This window comes from Callithrix jacchus, chromosome X (genome assembly GCF_049354715.1).
Source record: "Callithrix jacchus isolate 240 chromosome X, calJac240_pri, whole genome shotgun sequence".
Lineage (NCBI taxonomy): Eukaryota > Metazoa > Chordata > Mammalia > Primates > Cebidae > Callithrix > Callithrix jacchus.
Window position 1 is genome coordinate 68519679 of NC_133524.1, and position 16379 is coordinate 68536057.

Consider the following 16379-nt stretch of genomic DNA (forward strand, 5'->3'; position numbering starts at 1 on the left):
AGCATGTGATCTAGGTCTTTAAACATACTAGTTTCTTAATACATGGCTAGTGAATATTTTTTTCCTTAAGTGTTTGGAAACTTGTTATAAAAAAGACCACATTCCCAGTAGATTCATTCAGTAAAGTAAGAACAATTCTCAAATACCACCTGACTTCTTTATACTTGGAGATATTTGAAGTTCCAACGTTGCTCCTCTATATCCATCACCCAGAAAAGAAAAAAGACAATTTTAACTCTTTATTTGAAACAAACAATTTCAGAGACAGGTTAGTCGTGACAACAGCTTCTCACTACAACACAAGGGTGGGCATGGCTCACTGAAGGGACAGGCCAGGCGCCTCAGAACAATATATACAATTTAAACAGTCGCTAACTGGTGACAGTTATAAAAACACAAAAAGGAGCCTGGGAAACAGCAAAGTCAACAGGGAAAGAACTGGGTGCCCCCTTTGCCAGAAGCTAATCATTTTCTGGGACCTCAAAGGCAAGATGGGGAAGAGAAAAGATGTAGGCAGTGGGGGCAGGCCCCGTGCCCACAGCTCCTCACCTGTCCTTTGACCACAGATCCCATCCTGCATGACTCAAGCCCCCACAGGCTTGGCCTGGCTCTTACGATGGGAGTAGGGGAAACAAAAGAGGGGAACCCAGCCTCAACCCAAGTCAGAAGGTAGTTTTTGCCTTGGGAGCTGTCCATTGAACTAAAGGGAGGCAGTTAGAGGGGGCTAAGCATGTTGACACCATGGCTCATGGCAACCCAAGATGGCAGAGAGACAAACACAGAAACCAAGGGGACAGGAGTCTGCACACCAGTAGTCTGCTCCCCATACTTAGTCATTCTCTGCCTCTGAGGAAAAGAAGGCATTTGGAACATTTTTTAAATGGCAGCACCAAGGGTCGGTACTTGCCAGGGTGGGTACGCAGTGGTGAGAGGGTGCCAACAACCTATTATTTCACGGAAGGGGAAAAGTGTCTAAGCTTTGTGTTTTAGGTAAATGGTCCCCTCATCACTTTCATAGTTTGCTTCATACCTTTCAGATAAGACTGTTTTATGTGGTTCTAGGGAAGAGAAGGGAGTGGGCATAGGGCAGAGAAGGCAGCTGGGTTTTTCCCTAGGTCATACCTAGGAACAAGAGGCTTTACCCATGCGGGATGGGTCAGGAAACACAAAGCCAACAGGATCACCAGAGCTATTAACACTCCACCCAGAGAATGGACCCAGAAGGAGGGGTTTACTCTGACGCATAAAAAAAATGGGCAAGCTGGCTTTTGCCCATCTCTGGGAGACCAGCCCCTGAGTACAGAAGACCAGGGTCCCGTGGTTGTCAAGTGGTAAAAGCCAGAGGTTCCTAGAGAAGGCAGGGAATGGGTGAGCAGAAGGGGGCAGTGAGGGCCCTTCAGAATGAGTAGCATTGGTTCCTGGACCTGTCACCCTGAGGGGACATGGCCGCAGGACAGACATTGATGTGAAAGATGGATGTGGATGGCACATGAGCTCAGTCCAGGTCTTCCTCCCCAGGACGACCCAGTTCCTCATAAATCTCACGCACAGCCAGGATGCGATTGAGCATGCTCTCCAACATGCTGCGGTCCATGGGGATCACAGAATACCAGAGAGGTGACTCGGCGATGCAGGACCGTTCAGGTTGCAGATAGAACACATCGTTGCGAGTCCGGAGGCTTTCAGGACTGCAACATCGGGGGTGGGGTGGGGGTGGCAGGACAGAAGATCAGTACCGAGGCAAAGTAGATCCCTCGGGTCCCCATGCTAATGCTCTTCCTGCCAACTCACCAACTCACCATTTTGAGAGATAGAATTCATAGAACTTGACAGGGCAGCGGAGGGGATTCATGCGGTTCTCACGCTGCTCTAAGATAGGGGCTTCATCTTCTCTCTTCCGTTTTCCAGGACCTGTGTCTGCAGGGGAGGGAAATGACTCAGACTTGTTAAGAGCAGAGGCTCCATGAGCCACATCCAAGAGCACTGTCCAGGGTAGAGGGAGACACTGTCATGACACAAAATACAGTCTCATCAAGACTGAGGTGGAAGAAGAGGTCAGTCTCTCCCACGCCAGCCCCACATCCTGTCGGGCTGTTGTTACTCAGCCCTCCCCAGTTCCCACTGCCAAACTTTCTCATTAAAAACTCCCAAGTTGCTCTCTTGAAAAGGTGATCTCTGAAGTTATTTAAAAAAAAAAACAACTGATAAAACAGACCCTATTGCAAGGGTGAGCTTGCCTTTTGGGATAGAGAAACAGCAATGACCCCAACCCCTTGTGCGTTAGTCCAGTAGAAGCATGGGTCCAGAGAAGGGACCTTGGGAACTATACTCAGACAGGACAGAATACCAGGGACAGAAAAAAATGGAAACCAAGGTGCAGTGATTGTTAGGCCTGATAGCCAAAAATCACAGAAAGCCTGTCATTCATTCAGTCTACCTTCCCTTAGAGCCAAACACACCCAACGGCTTCCTCCTTGTCCACCGCCCAGAAAAAGCAGGCAAGCAAGTAGTGTCTTAAACGAGGAAAGGCGGGAAACAGGCCACAGGATGACCTCCTATTTATGTGACAGCCATTGCCCATCAGGTAGGAAGACTGGCCGTTTCTACCCTTTCTGCACACAGGAACGGAAGGAGAAGGAAGCTAGGGGCCAAGGAGAGGGCCGATCTGGCAGGTATGCTGGGTTATAGTGGGGCATGGAAAGGGAAGGCAGAGAAGGGGCAAAAGCACAGGGGAGGGGGCAACCTCGTACCTCGCCCTTTCCTCTGGCGGACTGGGGCATAGTAGCGGATGCTCACCACCTTGGTGGTGCCCCGAGGGGTGGTACACTTGCGGGACTGCCGCACCACATTGGTGAAGGAGAGCTGCATGTGTTCCTCAGCTGTCTGCAGCCCAAAAAACTTAGTGTTGAAGAACATGAGGGTGTTGAGGAGGACAAAGGGCGAGTAGACCCCCAGTTGCTTACACTCCCAGAGGTGCTCCTCCTCCACTCGAGAGAACACTGTATCTATAATGGTCAAGGGAGAGAGGCTGGTCAGGAGGGTGTGGCTACCCAAACTCAACCACTACCCATCCCACGTGCCCTGCTCATTTCCCACGATTCCATTTGGTGAGTAACCTTTGTATATAAAATGCTGTCACTCTGCTACACTTGCTACACTACACAGTGGGACTGGGCTTTTAAAAATATATACTTTCCACACCTGCATTTGGAACATCTCTCACCACCCTCAAGTTGCAGACAGGTAAATGTAAACCTTGAGGAGTCTCACGATTTCTCTTTTTTTTTTGGTTGAGACGGAGTTTCGCTCGTTACCCAGGCTGGAGTGCAATGGCGCGATCTCGGCTCACCGCAACCTCTGCCTCCTGGGTTCAGGCAATTCTCCTGCCTCAGCCTCCTGAGTAGCTGGGATTACAGGCACGCGCCACCATGCCCAGCTAATTTTTTGTATTTTTAGTAGAGATGGGGTTTTACCACGTTGACCAGGATGGTCTCGATCTCTTGACCTGGTGATCCACCCGCCTCAGCCTCCTAAAGTGCTGGGATTACAGGCTTGAGCCACCGCGCCCGGCCGAGTCCCACGATTTCTTACTTTCTTTCTTTACTTACCACCCAAACCCAGGCCATATTTTTCTGGTCCTAGAGATAGCTCTTCAGACCTAAGTCTTGATCCCCTCCTCATGTTCAAGTACAGGTGCTCCTGTGCTCCTTTAACTCTAAACCCTGAGGCATCCAGCTACACGCTCCTGCCCTCGGGCCCTTTGTGAAGAGTGGCACACCAAACTGCACAGGACTCTCTGGATGGTGAATTGGAAGAATGGAGAAAGGGTGTAGGGGTTGCTACATCCCTGTCCCTTACTGTTGGGGAGGAGTGTAGGCTGCCAGGTACTCAGAGACTTGTTGAGTTCTTGAACAAAAGTCAGGTAGTAAAGGTCCGTGAAAATGTTCACCATCCGGTTATTTTCCAGCAAATACTGTGGAAAGAAAAGCAGACATACATAAGGCTAGACTGTAGGTCCTAGAAGAAAGATAATGATGCTGAAGCTCCCAGGTATGGCATCCTTAATCATTAAGAGATGATGAGAAACAGCTGCTTGATTAGGTGGCTTCGAGCACTTTCCCCAGGTCTACCTACAGCTCTCAGCTACTCAGGGTTTGCTGGAAGAGGAGGAGGCTTGGAGACGTTCTTCAGAAGCCCATACCTCCTTGTCAGGTAATATGTGGCTGACTTCTCCTAGTGGGAACTAAACATTACCCAGCACTCAAGGAGCCTGGCTCTATCCCTCCCCTCCTAGAATGGGCTTAAAGATTACAAAGGGGACCTGAATAGCATTGAAGACTGCTCCTTGGCCAATAGTCCTGGAATGCAGTTTTGATTTTAGAAGAACATTGATATTTCATGTTCTATTTGGAATAGGAGATTAAAGGTAAGCTGCCTGCTTGAGGTAAGGAACAAGATGAGGAACAGGGAGTGCAACAGAATGTATATATTTTTTCATTTAAAAATTTTTTTTTTTTCTTTTTTTTTTTTTTGAGACGGAGTTTCGCTCGTTACCCAGGCTGGAGTGCAATGGTGCAATCTCGGCTCACCGCAACCTCTGCCTCCTGGGTTCAGGCAATTCTCCTGCCTCAGCCTCCTAAGTAGCTGGGATTACAGGCATGTGCCACTATGCCCAGCTAATTTTTTTTTATTTTTAGTAGAGACAGGTTTCACCATGTTGACCAGGATGATCTCAATCTCTTGACCTTGTGATCCACCTGCCTTGGCCTCCCAAAGTGCTGGGATTACAGGCGTGAGCCACCGTGCCCGGCCCAAAAAATATGTTTTGAGTAGAGATGGGGTACCACTTGGTTGCCCAGTCTGGTCTCAAACTCCTAGCTTGAAGCAATCCTCCTCCCTCAGCCTCCCAAAGTGTTGGGATTACAGGCGTGAGCCACCATGCCCAACCCAGAATCATTTCTGGTTAAACCCCGCCTGCTGTGTTAACAGTGACAGGAAGTGAGGCAGTGCATGAGAGGTACCTGCTGGATGCCAAGACACAGATAGTAGATACTGTCAGGTTCATATCGTTCACCATTGGGTCGAGTGATTTCTCTCACAAATTGGGCCAGACCGTAGTTGAGTTCAGCAGCTGAGCAGGCAAGAATATCCTCTTTGATACGCATGGGTTTGGCTGCAGTGATATGTAGTACAGGTGGACAGGATTAAGAAAAACTCTATATGGAGAATTTCACTTAGCTCCACCACTGTTAACCCCTTCATCCCTTAGTCATGCCTAGCTCCTGAACAATTACAGAAAAAGTCCCTAACCTGGAACCTAGACAGCATTTCCCTTTTAATCTACAACTCCTCCCTTTCTTCACAGGGCATCCTTAAGTGATCATACCCTTATCACTCCTAGACATCTTCAGCTGAATCACAGGCCCAGACCCTCTTCCCCTTTCCCTCCTCCTCCCTGCTCCTGTCTCCCCTACCCCCACCCCAACCCCCAGTTACTTACGGCCAAAGCGCAGCTCATCACCCTTGCTGGTTTCTCCGTTGGCATATTTTGACTGCACCCAGCACTTCCAAGCATTGACACCATAAGAATAGTTGAGTCCAGTACAACTAGGCTGACTGCTCATGGAGTCCCGAGAACAGCTTTCGGAAAGCACCAGCCGCTTTTGACCCTGGAGGGGAAGAGAAAGCAGGGGCGTGGCAGAGGTAAGGCCAGACGCAAGGTTAAAGCTAGTCAACACCATATTTACTGCTGGCTGGGGCAGGGGCTGATGTAAGCACACAGCAAGCTTCCATAGCACAGAGTCCCAGGAACAGCTTTGATGACCTTGTGAAATGGGAGGAGGGCAAAGTTTGGCTTTATCTCAGTACTTCTACTGTTGGAGAAAGGAGGTTAGGGAATGTCAAACTATGGTTGCTGGCTTGGCTCTCGCGTCCTCTCCCCTTTGGGCCGCCATTCTTCTTTGGTACATACAGTAACCCCAGCCCTACCTTCCTCATGGTTCGGGGAAGGTCTTGTTCAGTAGACACGTCCTCAGGCCCTACCAGGCCACAATCAAAGAGGAAGTCTACACTGGGATTAATGTCCAAAGGATCTAATATAAGGAAAGAAAGAAAAAATCAATTTCTTAAGATCTCAACCCTGCAGAACTCCCACCCCACCCCTGCTACTTGCCAACTTTATAACTAGATGAGCCAAAGGAACTAGTAAAGCTATACCAAAAAGCATGCTCAGAGGCACAAAAACAAAACACAGCAACGTGAATATATTCAGCACTACTGAACTGTAAACATGTTGAACATGGTGAAATTTTATGTTCTTTTACGGTTTAAAAATTAAAGGGAAAAAAAAAACCATGACTCATAAGTCTAAAAGAGTGCACCTGTCCTGGTCTCTTGGCACTGCTCCCTGTGAGAACCTTCTGTCTTAGAATCACAATGAACACTTTTCAGGGTCATGCTCAGGGACACAAGGAACACTCCCTTCCTGATGGCACAAATGCTACCGTACTCAGTGGGCATGGCTCCAACCTTACTCACTCTTAGGAAAGTCTGCCTCCAAGTCTTGCCCAGGCTCATCCAAGACGTTGGCCATCTTGACTGCCATGGCCAGGACATCATCTCGAGCAGGCCCAAACAGGTCACAGTCTTCCAGGAGTCCCTCTGCACTCTGGTTGCTCACAAGATCTGGGAAGCAGAGAAGTTGGCTCAGTGGCTACAAGCTCCTGCTATACCCTCACAAACTTTCAGGGGTGATCCCAGCTACCCTCCCATTCTACTAGGCACCAAGATCACCCATACCACCCCCTCAGGCAGTGACACGCTGCTAACACCCTGTCTCCCTCGTTGCCACCATCTATGGCATACCACAAAGGTCAGATGAGGCCTTGTCTAACTCCTCAGCCTCTGCAATCATTTCTGCCATAGCCAGGATGTCAGCCTCCAAGGGGTTGGAAGGGATCTTCACCTTCAGCTCCTCAATGGTCTCTACAATCTTGTCTGTGCTCTCCAAGGTAGTGGGCAAGAACATGGGCACAGGCACCTGGAGGCACGAATCCCAACTAAATGCCAAGAACCATACCAGCAGATGAGGAGGAGATTATGAGAGTGAGAGGGACAGTTGATGGGAGTAAGGGGAAAGGGTGGATCTCAAACTTGGAAGAGGAAAGGAGGACCCAGCCAGGAAAGGCAGGGAAACTTACCGGGATAGGCATTGAGAAAGGCACTGGGACTTTCTGGCAGTACAGATGCATAGGCACTGGCACAAAGATGGGCACTGGGATGGGCAGCACGATCACCTGTGGCTTCCACTCTTCTGTGGATAAGAAGGGGTCTTCTCAGAGACCCTGCTGAACTGGTCACATGTGACCCGCCAAAAGCTCTAACATGTGCTCAGTGTCACAAAACTGCCCTTAAACCAAAGACTGAAAGACACCTCTGTGATTCCAGGACAACCATATGCATGAGGCTTCAGCCACCTAAGAAATCCCCTTGTCCAGTTCCTGGATATAGGGCTGGCAGGCCTAGGACTCTGGAATACAGCCTGTGGCATCGAGGTACCCTGGCTCACCTGTCTGACTCCCTTTGGACTTCATCTCCACCTTGCAGGAGATGCCCCGATTCTGCATCAGCGGCTTACACATGGCAGCTTTGTTTTTGCGGGGTGTTGCTGGGGGCGGCGGGGGTGGAGGAGGGGTGGGAGCAGTGGGAGCTGATCGGGTCTTCAGAGGAATCTGCAGATAAAGGAACGTTTGTGCCTCCAACCACCGTACCCTCCTCTGAGATTATCCTCCCCCTTGGCTTTTGCTCCGACCTTGCCCAAATTCCCATTTTCCTCTGGAGTCCTCACTGTGTTGCTGTTCTCCACTTTGGTTTGAGAGGGTGTCTGGGGTTTTGCCTCAGGAGACTGACCTGTAGATCAAAACAAATGAATGCTCTCATCCAAGGGACTAGCTGTCCATTTTCCTTACGCCTGTTTTAGGACAGCTTCATTAACAGGTACACCAAATACCGATGGGAAGTTCTAGGATCTGTCCCCCTTGCTATCCCAGATCTAGTCTCCTATACGCCCCAGCAACAGCAGCCAAGAAGATTCTTTGCTCCTGGGGAATGAAACATTACACTTTCCCCCACAACCCACATTTGAAACCTTCCATTTAGATAGCCTGAAGAGTTTGGTATCCCTGGAGTTGTGGAGGGGAGGGGTAACATTCGAGAAATAGCAGTCTCACTAAAGGTAGAGTTTATGCTGAGATCTCCTTATCTCAAAAAACTAACCATAATCCCTACATGCCCCATCGTACCTGGATAGGCACCCACTCCCTAAAAATACACATTTCATAGAAAATCAGTAGATGCCAACTCCAAGAAGCTTTAAATAAGACTCACCCTGGTACCTGCAGGGTCCAGAAGCTAAAAGAGAATACAGTTCACAGTACCACACCCTATTTGGCCAGCGATGAGGTGAATGCAAGAGGAAGGAGAAAGGGGCCAGGCTTAGGATTAGGAGAGTCCAGGCCCCCTCTAACAGAGAGTGCTCTCTGCCTGGGACTCACTGTTCAGGAGGCTCTCGGGCCCACTCTGGGTATCCAGGTTGGGTTGGTTCTGCTGGCTGTAGAAGCGCAGCAGACACTGCTGGTTGCAGAAATGACGGATTTGCCCACGCCAGTGGATGGTCTCCAGCAGCTTCCCCTGGCGCTTACAGGCATGGCACCGGGCAGCCTGAGGATGTCAACAGGATGGTCAGACCTGCTTCCCTAAAATGTGACAGGTACTTTCTTTCCCCTGGGATAAGCCATACTCCTCCCCTCAGAGATCGGGCCGCTTAGAGATGGAAGGCTGGCTGCCCTCCCTGGAGATCTGCCCACACCCAAGCTCAGTACCACAGCCCATGCTCCCCACCACCCTCTTTCCTGGCTCGCTAGTGTGCTGACCCTTCTTACCTTGCAGTACCACAGCAGGTACTTGCTCTTACAGTCTTCACTGCAGAAGTCCCAAGTGCTGCCATCCAGTTGCTCAGTGACTCCGCGCTGGCAAGTCTGGGAGCAGTAAGTACAAGTGATACAGCACAAGCCCAGCTTCTTAGTGAAGTCCTGTTTGTATAGCAGCACACAGCCTGGAAAGAGGGAAGAGGAAAGAGTGTCCAGAGAGACAGAAACCCAAGGGCACAAGACCCAATCTTTACAAGGCAGGACACCTGAAACCTCTCTCTAAGCAGCCCCTTGTGCCCAAAGCCTTAGAGGAGATGGGGGTAGAGTATCACAGGCAGAAGGCTTTGCCTCATGGACCACTTTCCCAGACTCCCTCCCTTTCTCTCCATTCTTCCTGGCTGGGAGTTACAGTGTCTTCTGCCCTTCCCCATCTCCTTACCTTCACTGCAGAAGCTTTTCTCCACTCCGCTGAATCGGAGTTTCTCATGCAAGAGTTTCTCCTGCCGACAGTGCTCACACTGGGACACCACACCCCGAAGCCGCTTGAAGTCCTCACAGCAATCACGGCAGCAGAACTGGAACACCTGGTCCTGAAGTGGGGGCACAGGGCGAGGAGGACAAGCTGTAATATCTGGCCCAGCATGGGCCAAGTAGAAGGACCCCTTCAGACGGTCTGGTCATGTGGCAAGATGTGGGTGGGGGTGGGGCTCTTACCTGCCAGTCCAAGACCTCAGGCTTGCCACTGAAGAGGCTGTGGCAGTAGTGACAGCTCAGGTGAATGCCCCCCTCAGGGCTTGTGCGCTGGAGGGAAGGAAGACAAGTAAGGAGGGAGGGGCAAGATGTGTGCAGCAGTGGAGAAGGGGAGTCAGGCTTGTTCTTTGCTCTGCCCAGGCCTGCCTACCCCAATCTTCTGACCGTCTTTATGTTGCCACACCCTTCTATCCCTGGTCCAGGGTCTGAGTACCTGGAACTTGGTCCAGCAGCTGGGGCTGCAGAACTGGTAGACTGTGCGGTCCACCTTGTTGTAGTAACAGGGGTCAGAGAGGCTGCGGCGGCAGAAGCTGCAGGGTCGGGGAGGGCCTGGGGCATAGAGAGAATGAGAGAGAGGAAAAGGGAGAGAAAGAAAGAGAGAGAGAGAGAGCACACAGAAGGTGTAAGGTAGTGCAGAGACGGAACAGAAAATCCACGGGGAGATGTGGTTGGGGCTGAGGTTGGGCAGCAGGGATTACTCTGGAAGAGGGGAATATGGGAGGTAGAGAGAAGGCCAGCAGGGGACTCAGAGAAGAGGGCTTTGCACCTACCAGTGAGCCCTGCCTGCTTCACTTTGTAAGAAGTGGTACAGCACAGGGAACAGAACAAGCTGGTCTTGCCATTACGATCCACATGTGATAGCATCTCAAAGTTCTTACACAGGGTCTTGCACCAGACACATGGGTACACACGTGTGTTTTTCTGTGAGGATGGGGAAGGAGAGGCTGAGGCTGGATTTGTCCCTTCACTTTTATTTTTTAAATGTTTTAAACATGAAATATTTCAGGCATACAAAAAAAGTATAGATGATGATATAACAAAGACCTGTGTATCCACCAGCCAGCTTCAAAAATAAAACGTAACAGATACAATTGAAACCCCCTTTATTTGTTTTATTTCTCCCAGCCCTTGACCCATCAGCCACCTTTATTTATCACCCAAGAACCACACCCCCTTCCACAGCCCTCTAATGCACTACTCCCTCGGCCCCACCTTCTTGTACGCCCCCAAGCAGGTTGTGTTGCAGAACCGCTTTTGCTGGCCCTCGTGGAAGAGGAGCTCGGGGCCAGGGCTCCCGGTCTTGGTGTAGATGTAAGCCCCGCACTGGTCACAACAGTTGGTTTTCAGTCCTTTGTTGGCCCGGAATTTGGAGAAGCAAGAATCGCTGCAGAGTCGGTGCACCACGCTGCCATTGCTGACCTCATGCAGGACCTGCCACACACACACACACACACCCTTAGCTAGGGCCTGGCCACCACCCCCCACCTCACCCTAGACCTTCAGAGCAGACAGTGGGCCCAGGGACCCCCCAACCTGCACCTCAGGCTGCCGACTTGATGGTGAGGTCCTGGGAGGTAAGGAAGGCCAGCTGCGCACATCCTGGAGAAGCTCTGTCCTTGAATATGCTCCCTCATAATGGCCGCCCTTCCTCCCCACTCCCCTTTCCACAGGGTCTGGCCCCTGCAGCCCCGGGATGGGAGGGGCAGGTCAGGGCTGGCCAGGCCCTGTAAATCAGCCCCCTACTGAGTGTCCTCACCTCTCCAGTCTTCTGGCATATGCTGCAGCGAGTGGCATCCGCGGGATCCCCAGACTGGGGGATCGGGCGCTGCTGTTGGGCCTCATACAGGGAGAGACAGACAGACGTACAGAACTCATGGAAGGAGCCTCCGGAACCAGTCTGCGCCACAACCGAGTCCTTGGTGTTCCAGATCTCCCTAGAGGTGGGAACAGGTTTGAATATTCACTCAGGACCACCCTCTCGTTTCCTCAGCTTCCCCTCCTCCTCCAGGATCAGTGACCACAGACTCCCTCCCTATATCACTCATTTGCCCAGCTCCGGCCTGCTAGGTTCTTACCAACAGTCTCTGTCTTACTCATACTCCTGCCCAGATCCCTGCCCTCTGCATAGCCCCCAAGACCCTCACGCACTTCTTGCAGAAGGTACAGGTCTTTTTGCCCGAAGGCTTCTTGGAGAAAGTAGTGAGGCAGGATGACGAGCAGAAGAGCTGAGGCAGCCCCTTGCGCTGATAGGCAGTCTGCCCCTTCTGCAGTGGTGTCCGGCAATGTGCACAAGTCATCTTGGTGCCCACTGCAGAGCGCCCAGCCCTTTGTGACACACTTGAACGTAGGGACATTCGAGGAGAGCGCCGGGGCCGGAATGGCACAAAGTCCTCATCATTGGGGTCATCTACCATGGCATCAGAATCCTCATCTGACACTGGAACTGAGGAAGTAGGGAGGTGGACGTGAGAAAGGCCACCAAACCACGTCTCCAACCATCCCCTGATCAACAGTTCAGTCCCTCTCCTGGAATCCCAGTTGTTCCAGCCTTTACAACCTGGCCCTTGTTACATTAGTATAAGACCTTGGTGTCTCTCTCCCTTGGTTACTCTGTAACTTCCCAAGGAGGGAAAGAGAGAGGCTCTAAAGTAGATTTGGAGACCGAGATGGCATAGATGAAACAGGAAACTCACCATTCTCACTGCTCTTGTTTTCAATTTCCCCCACTGCCCCTGGTTCCCATGCCAACACATAGCAGAGACATAGAGAGTACTTCTCGAACTGCATAGAGCAGGACTACAGGAGCTAGAAGATCCATGCCCTGCCGCATGCCACTTTTGGCTCTCTTCCACACCCAGAACTCCCAGGTCACACTTCCTCAAATCCTACTTACTGCTCTCAGTGGAATCCACAACCTCAGGTTTTGGAGGTTCTGCTCTCCTAACGCGCTCGCTTCTCTTCTGTACCTTGGAAAGACGGGAGGGGTGGAAAACTGACACCCTGGCCAGGCTAACACTAGTACAGGGTTTGAGGGGGGGGATAGGAGATGGGAGGGGGAAGGGAGAGTAGGGACCCTTGACCCAGCCCTTAGGAGGAAGGGAGAAAAGGAGGCTGGACTTTCTCCCCAACAAGCAGTAGACAGTAGTGTTCCCTCCCTCCTCCTAACTCTCCTTACACACACTCTCTACAGAACAACATCTGGGAGGGAAAATGAAGGGTCTGTCCTTCCCAGAGCTAAGGGGGAACCAGACTCCTTCCAATCCCCTCCCCCTCACCCGTTCAGGCGGCTTCTCACTCGCCTTCGCAGTCAGGCCATCTCCTGCAAAGGAAGCAGAAGGCAGCCTAAATGTTGAGCCTGCCCTCACCACCCCCTCACCACCCCCTCCCCGGCCCAACCCCCGCCTCCATTCCTGGGGAAGAACTTAGTCAAAACTGAAAGGGAAAACTCAAGTGCCTGTGGCTTCTTGGGGCCTCTCTCAGGATTACCTTGGGCACTGTACTAAGGGGGGGGCACGTGCAGCTATTCCATTAAAAAATTCTATCCTTCCCACTAGTTTTCTGTCCCAGTCCTTGAGGGTTAAGGAAATACAGGTAATATACTTTTCATTAAGAATTTATATTTTACCAATGAAAAACACACACAACCACCCAAAGGTAGCAAAAGGAAAAGGACACATCAGTGTCTGGGTAGATTTCCCTGGATTCGGATGGTTATAGAAGCCCCAAGACCCTCACCACAGCCTGACAGAGGCACACCACTAGGCAGAAGACGGGAGAAACTAGAGCCTTTCAAATCAAGACTGTCCCTCCCCTATCAAAGATTCAATCCTAGACCCTGCATTTCTACAACTCTGCCTAAATCCTTATGCTGTTAGGGGCTCTAGAACCTAGTTACCATTCATCAAACCCAGAAACCCCACTCCCATTTAGAACCACAAAGCTGTAAAAGTCTTAGAACCAAGAAGCCTGGTATACTTCCCTAAATCCTGAAGGACGGACTCTGGCACCAAAAGCCCGCTGGGGTAAGAAAAAGGGAACCTTTCCCACCAAATCCACTCCTCCCAACCTACACTCCCTGAAACCTTACCCCATTCCTCCCCCACAGCCTGTGCCCACCCCTACTTTCCTTAATCTTCCTCTCCACACCACCCTACTCCTCCCTCCTAAACCCCAAGTCCTTCCCCACACACATCCCTACTCTTATCTCTCCACCCTCCTCCTCCCCACTACTTCGCACAGCACACAGCCACCCTCCCTTACCACCCATCTCCTAGCCCTGACTCTCCAGATAATTAGGCAACCTACCTGGCAAGGAAGGATGTGCAGCCGGGCTAGAGCCCCCAGGTTTGGTCTGAGAAGTGTTGATTCCATCCCCCAGAGTCTCTCCCACTGAAGGGCTAGGGGGGGCATTTGGGCTCTGTGGCTGCCCTTGGGGAAGCTCCTCCTCCTGCCCAGGGGAGCCCCTTCTCGCAGTAGCCATGGAGGTGGTCTCCTCTTCTTCAATATGTGGGGACTGTAGGGTTATTGGAGAATCTGGAGCCAAAGGCTCTAGCAGCCCCTCGGGTGAAGAAGAATTTGCCCCAGCCCCTGGGTCAGGTGGTACCACCTCAGGGGTCTGGCCCCCCGGTCCAGGCTCTAGGGTCTGATCCCCTGCATCCCATGCCAGGGTCCCCTCAGGACCATGGTCCACCTCTGGGGGAGAGGGGGCTTTATAGAGCAGCCCCCCCAGCCCCAGCAACTCAGTGGCTCCATCCAGGACTTCAGGGTCTTTTTCCAGGCCAGCAGGGGTATCAAGCAGGTCCAGGGCTCCCGAGGATGGAGAAGGGCCAGGGGGGGCCCATCCTCGAGTTGGGGCAGTCTGGGATTCCAGCAGATCCTCTCCAAATTCCATGTCTACTGGTAGATCTCCAGCCAGGGGCTTCTCTGGCAGGGTCAATGGGTCAAATGGACTGGGGAAATCACTGGGGTCCATGAGTATGGCTAGATATGGGCTGCAGAGTAGGAGTGGAAGAGGGGGCAATAGAGGTGGTCTTAGTCAGAATTCCTTCTTATATAGGCTCTGAGACACACCCCATCATCCACTTGGATTTCTCTTGAACAGCCCCATCACCACAATCTACAAGCATTTCCGAAGGCTTCAGTCCTAATGACCACTCCCCCCCCCATACAGCGCCCCCAGTGGGGAGAGGCGTTCCCCGCCCTGGCCCCGTGCCCACACTGGCCAGGCAGTCGGTCTTTCCACCCGCCCACCCCCCCACTCGACTGCAACTCCCATTCCCTTCCGCCCTTACCTTTCACCCCCCCCCAACTCAGGCTGAACGCCCCCTTCGAGTCTCCTAAGGCCGTCGACACCAGGAGCCTTTCCCGCCCCCGCGATCTCAGTTTCCATTCCCTCCCCACTCTGCTGGAGCCCCCCAGCTCCCCAGTCTTTACCCACCCTGTCTGGCCCCACCCCCCCCTGCGTTGCTAGGTCCTCCCTCGGCCCTTCCCCCGCCCCCACAAATTGCCCTACGTAACCCCTTCCCCCCAGTTACCTTTCAGGTCTCCCACTTCTTCAGCCCCGTCCCCCTTTCCCATTGCTCCTCCAGTCCTCCCTTCTCCTGTTGCCCACCCCCAACCTCAGGCATTTACAGGGAGACATTTTGGAGCTGCGATCTCTCCTCAGACCCCCTCCCGGCTACCGCAAGATACCGCTTGCAGGTTCGGTTCGGCTTGAGCAGGCCCGACCCCTACCTGCGGCGGGGTTAGTGTAAAGGCTACAAGCCTAGAACTGCAAACAGCGACGGCCCCGCGCTCCTTCTCCACCTCCCTCCCTAGCAGCCGGGACAGGGGTCGCGGCCCCTTTAAATGGCAGCGCCGCTCGCAGCGCCCAGCGCTCTGCACCAGGCGGGCGGGCGGTGCCAGCAACCAACCCCATTGGCTGGCTCGAGGAGGGGGCTCGCGAGACAGCGCCGGCCCCCGGCGCGAGACTCCCAGTCCAGTGGCCGCCTGGAAATTGCGGAGTGGAGTACAGCCACTGGAGACGGCGCTTGAGCCCCCGCCCGGGGCCCCGTTAGTTGAGAAGGAAAAGATAGCCTCTGGAGCTTTGAAGCCGGCCCCCCGGGAAAGGCGGCGTCCCCTTTCCACCCAAGGGCCGAGTGCGCTCACCCAAAAAAAACACAGATCTACGCACCTGCTTCCCTTACCTGGCTCAAGAGTCTGGCCCCCGTCACACCCTGCCCGCCCTACCTCCTGGAGCCCACTCTACCCGTGATCCCCTCCTCTCATTCAAATGGTTCCCGGTCCCCTCCCCCTCCCCGTGTCTCTCTTCGCTTCCCACTCGTGTTCAACCCCCTCGGCGCCCGCCCCCCTCAATAGTCCCTACCTACGCCATGCAGCAGGCGCCTGCCAAGATTACCCTCCCCCATCCCCACCTCTCCGGGGCCCGCCCCCTGGGCGACTGTTGGGGTAGTGAGTGACAGCGGAGGATGGGGGGAGGTAGGGACCCAGCCCTCACGTGCCCCTCCTCCCCTTGTCTGCAGCCCTGGGGCCCCCTAAACAGTCGGAGATTCAGAGTTATGGGGTGTCTGAAGCCTGATCCCCAGCTACACAGGTCGGGTTAAATGGCTCTGGCGGAGTGACAACGCCTTTGCAGTAACCGTTACTGCTTGAGGACCCCCAAACCAGGTCCTGCAAAGCCACCCCCTACTCTCTCAACAGTCTTAGGGTAAGTTGGGATCTTCTCCCTGAGTCTTCCAGCAGGAGCTCCCTGCATTATCTCTGGAGTTCTCCTCCCTCACCAAGGCTGACCGATCGCTCCCTCTCTCTCTCTCTCTCTCTCTCTCTCTCTCTCTCACACACACACACACACACACACACTCTGTCACTCTCTCTCTGCCTCTCTCCTCCCGCCCCCTTTCAGTCCTTGTCTGTCTCTCTCTT

General features: G+C 52.7%; 1 protein-coding gene across 10 annotated transcripts; it reads right to left on the bottom strand.

Moving 5' to 3' along the window:
• Positions 1–224: 224 nt before the first annotated feature.
• ZMYM3 (zinc finger MYM-type containing 3) lies at positions 225–15869 on the bottom strand. 10 transcript variants are annotated; one of them, XM_035288825.3, is made up of 25 exons: positions 15823–15869; positions 13764–14449; positions 12734–12777; positions 12352–12418; positions 11607–11901; positions 11215–11392; positions 10671–10889; positions 10229–10379; positions 9892–10007; positions 9642–9728; positions 9367–9517; positions 8940–9112; positions 8553–8718; positions 7811–7908; positions 7568–7730; positions 7200–7312; positions 6865–7039; positions 6538–6684; positions 5989–6092; positions 5501–5669; positions 5022–5173; positions 3859–3973; positions 2751–3005; positions 1800–1917; positions 225–1688 (listed from the first exon to the last, which is right to left on the bottom strand). In XM_035288825.3, the coding sequence occupies exons 2-25, from the start codon at positions 14428–14430 to the stop codon at positions 1496–1498; spliced, it is 4116 nt and encodes a 1371-aa protein (XP_035144716.1). In that variant the 5' UTR covers positions 14431–14449; positions 15823–15869; the 3' UTR covers positions 225–1495. The 10 variants fall into 10 exon arrangements, with proteins under 10 accessions (XP_035144716.1, XP_035144711.1, XP_035144715.1 ...); XM_035288820.3 differs by having other exon boundaries at positions 12352–12424; XM_035288824.3 differs by having other exon boundaries at positions 15644–15869.
• Positions 15870–16379: the final 510 nt, after the last annotated feature.

Bases quoted from the DNA above. Each gene is read 5' to 3' on its own strand.
- ZMYM3 (XM_035288820.3), bottom strand. From the start codon at position 14,430: ATGGACCCCAGTGATTTCCCCAGTCCATTTGACCCATTGACCCTGCCA. The intron at 6,685-6,864 runs GTATGCCATAGA...TCTGCTTCCCAG, and splicing joins GGCCTCATCTGACCTTTGTG to ATCTTGTGAGCAACCAGAGT. The intron at 1,918-2,750 runs GTACGAGGTTGC...CCTCCCCTGCAG, and splicing joins CCGCCAGAGGAAAGGGCGAG to ACACAGGTCCTGGAAAACGG.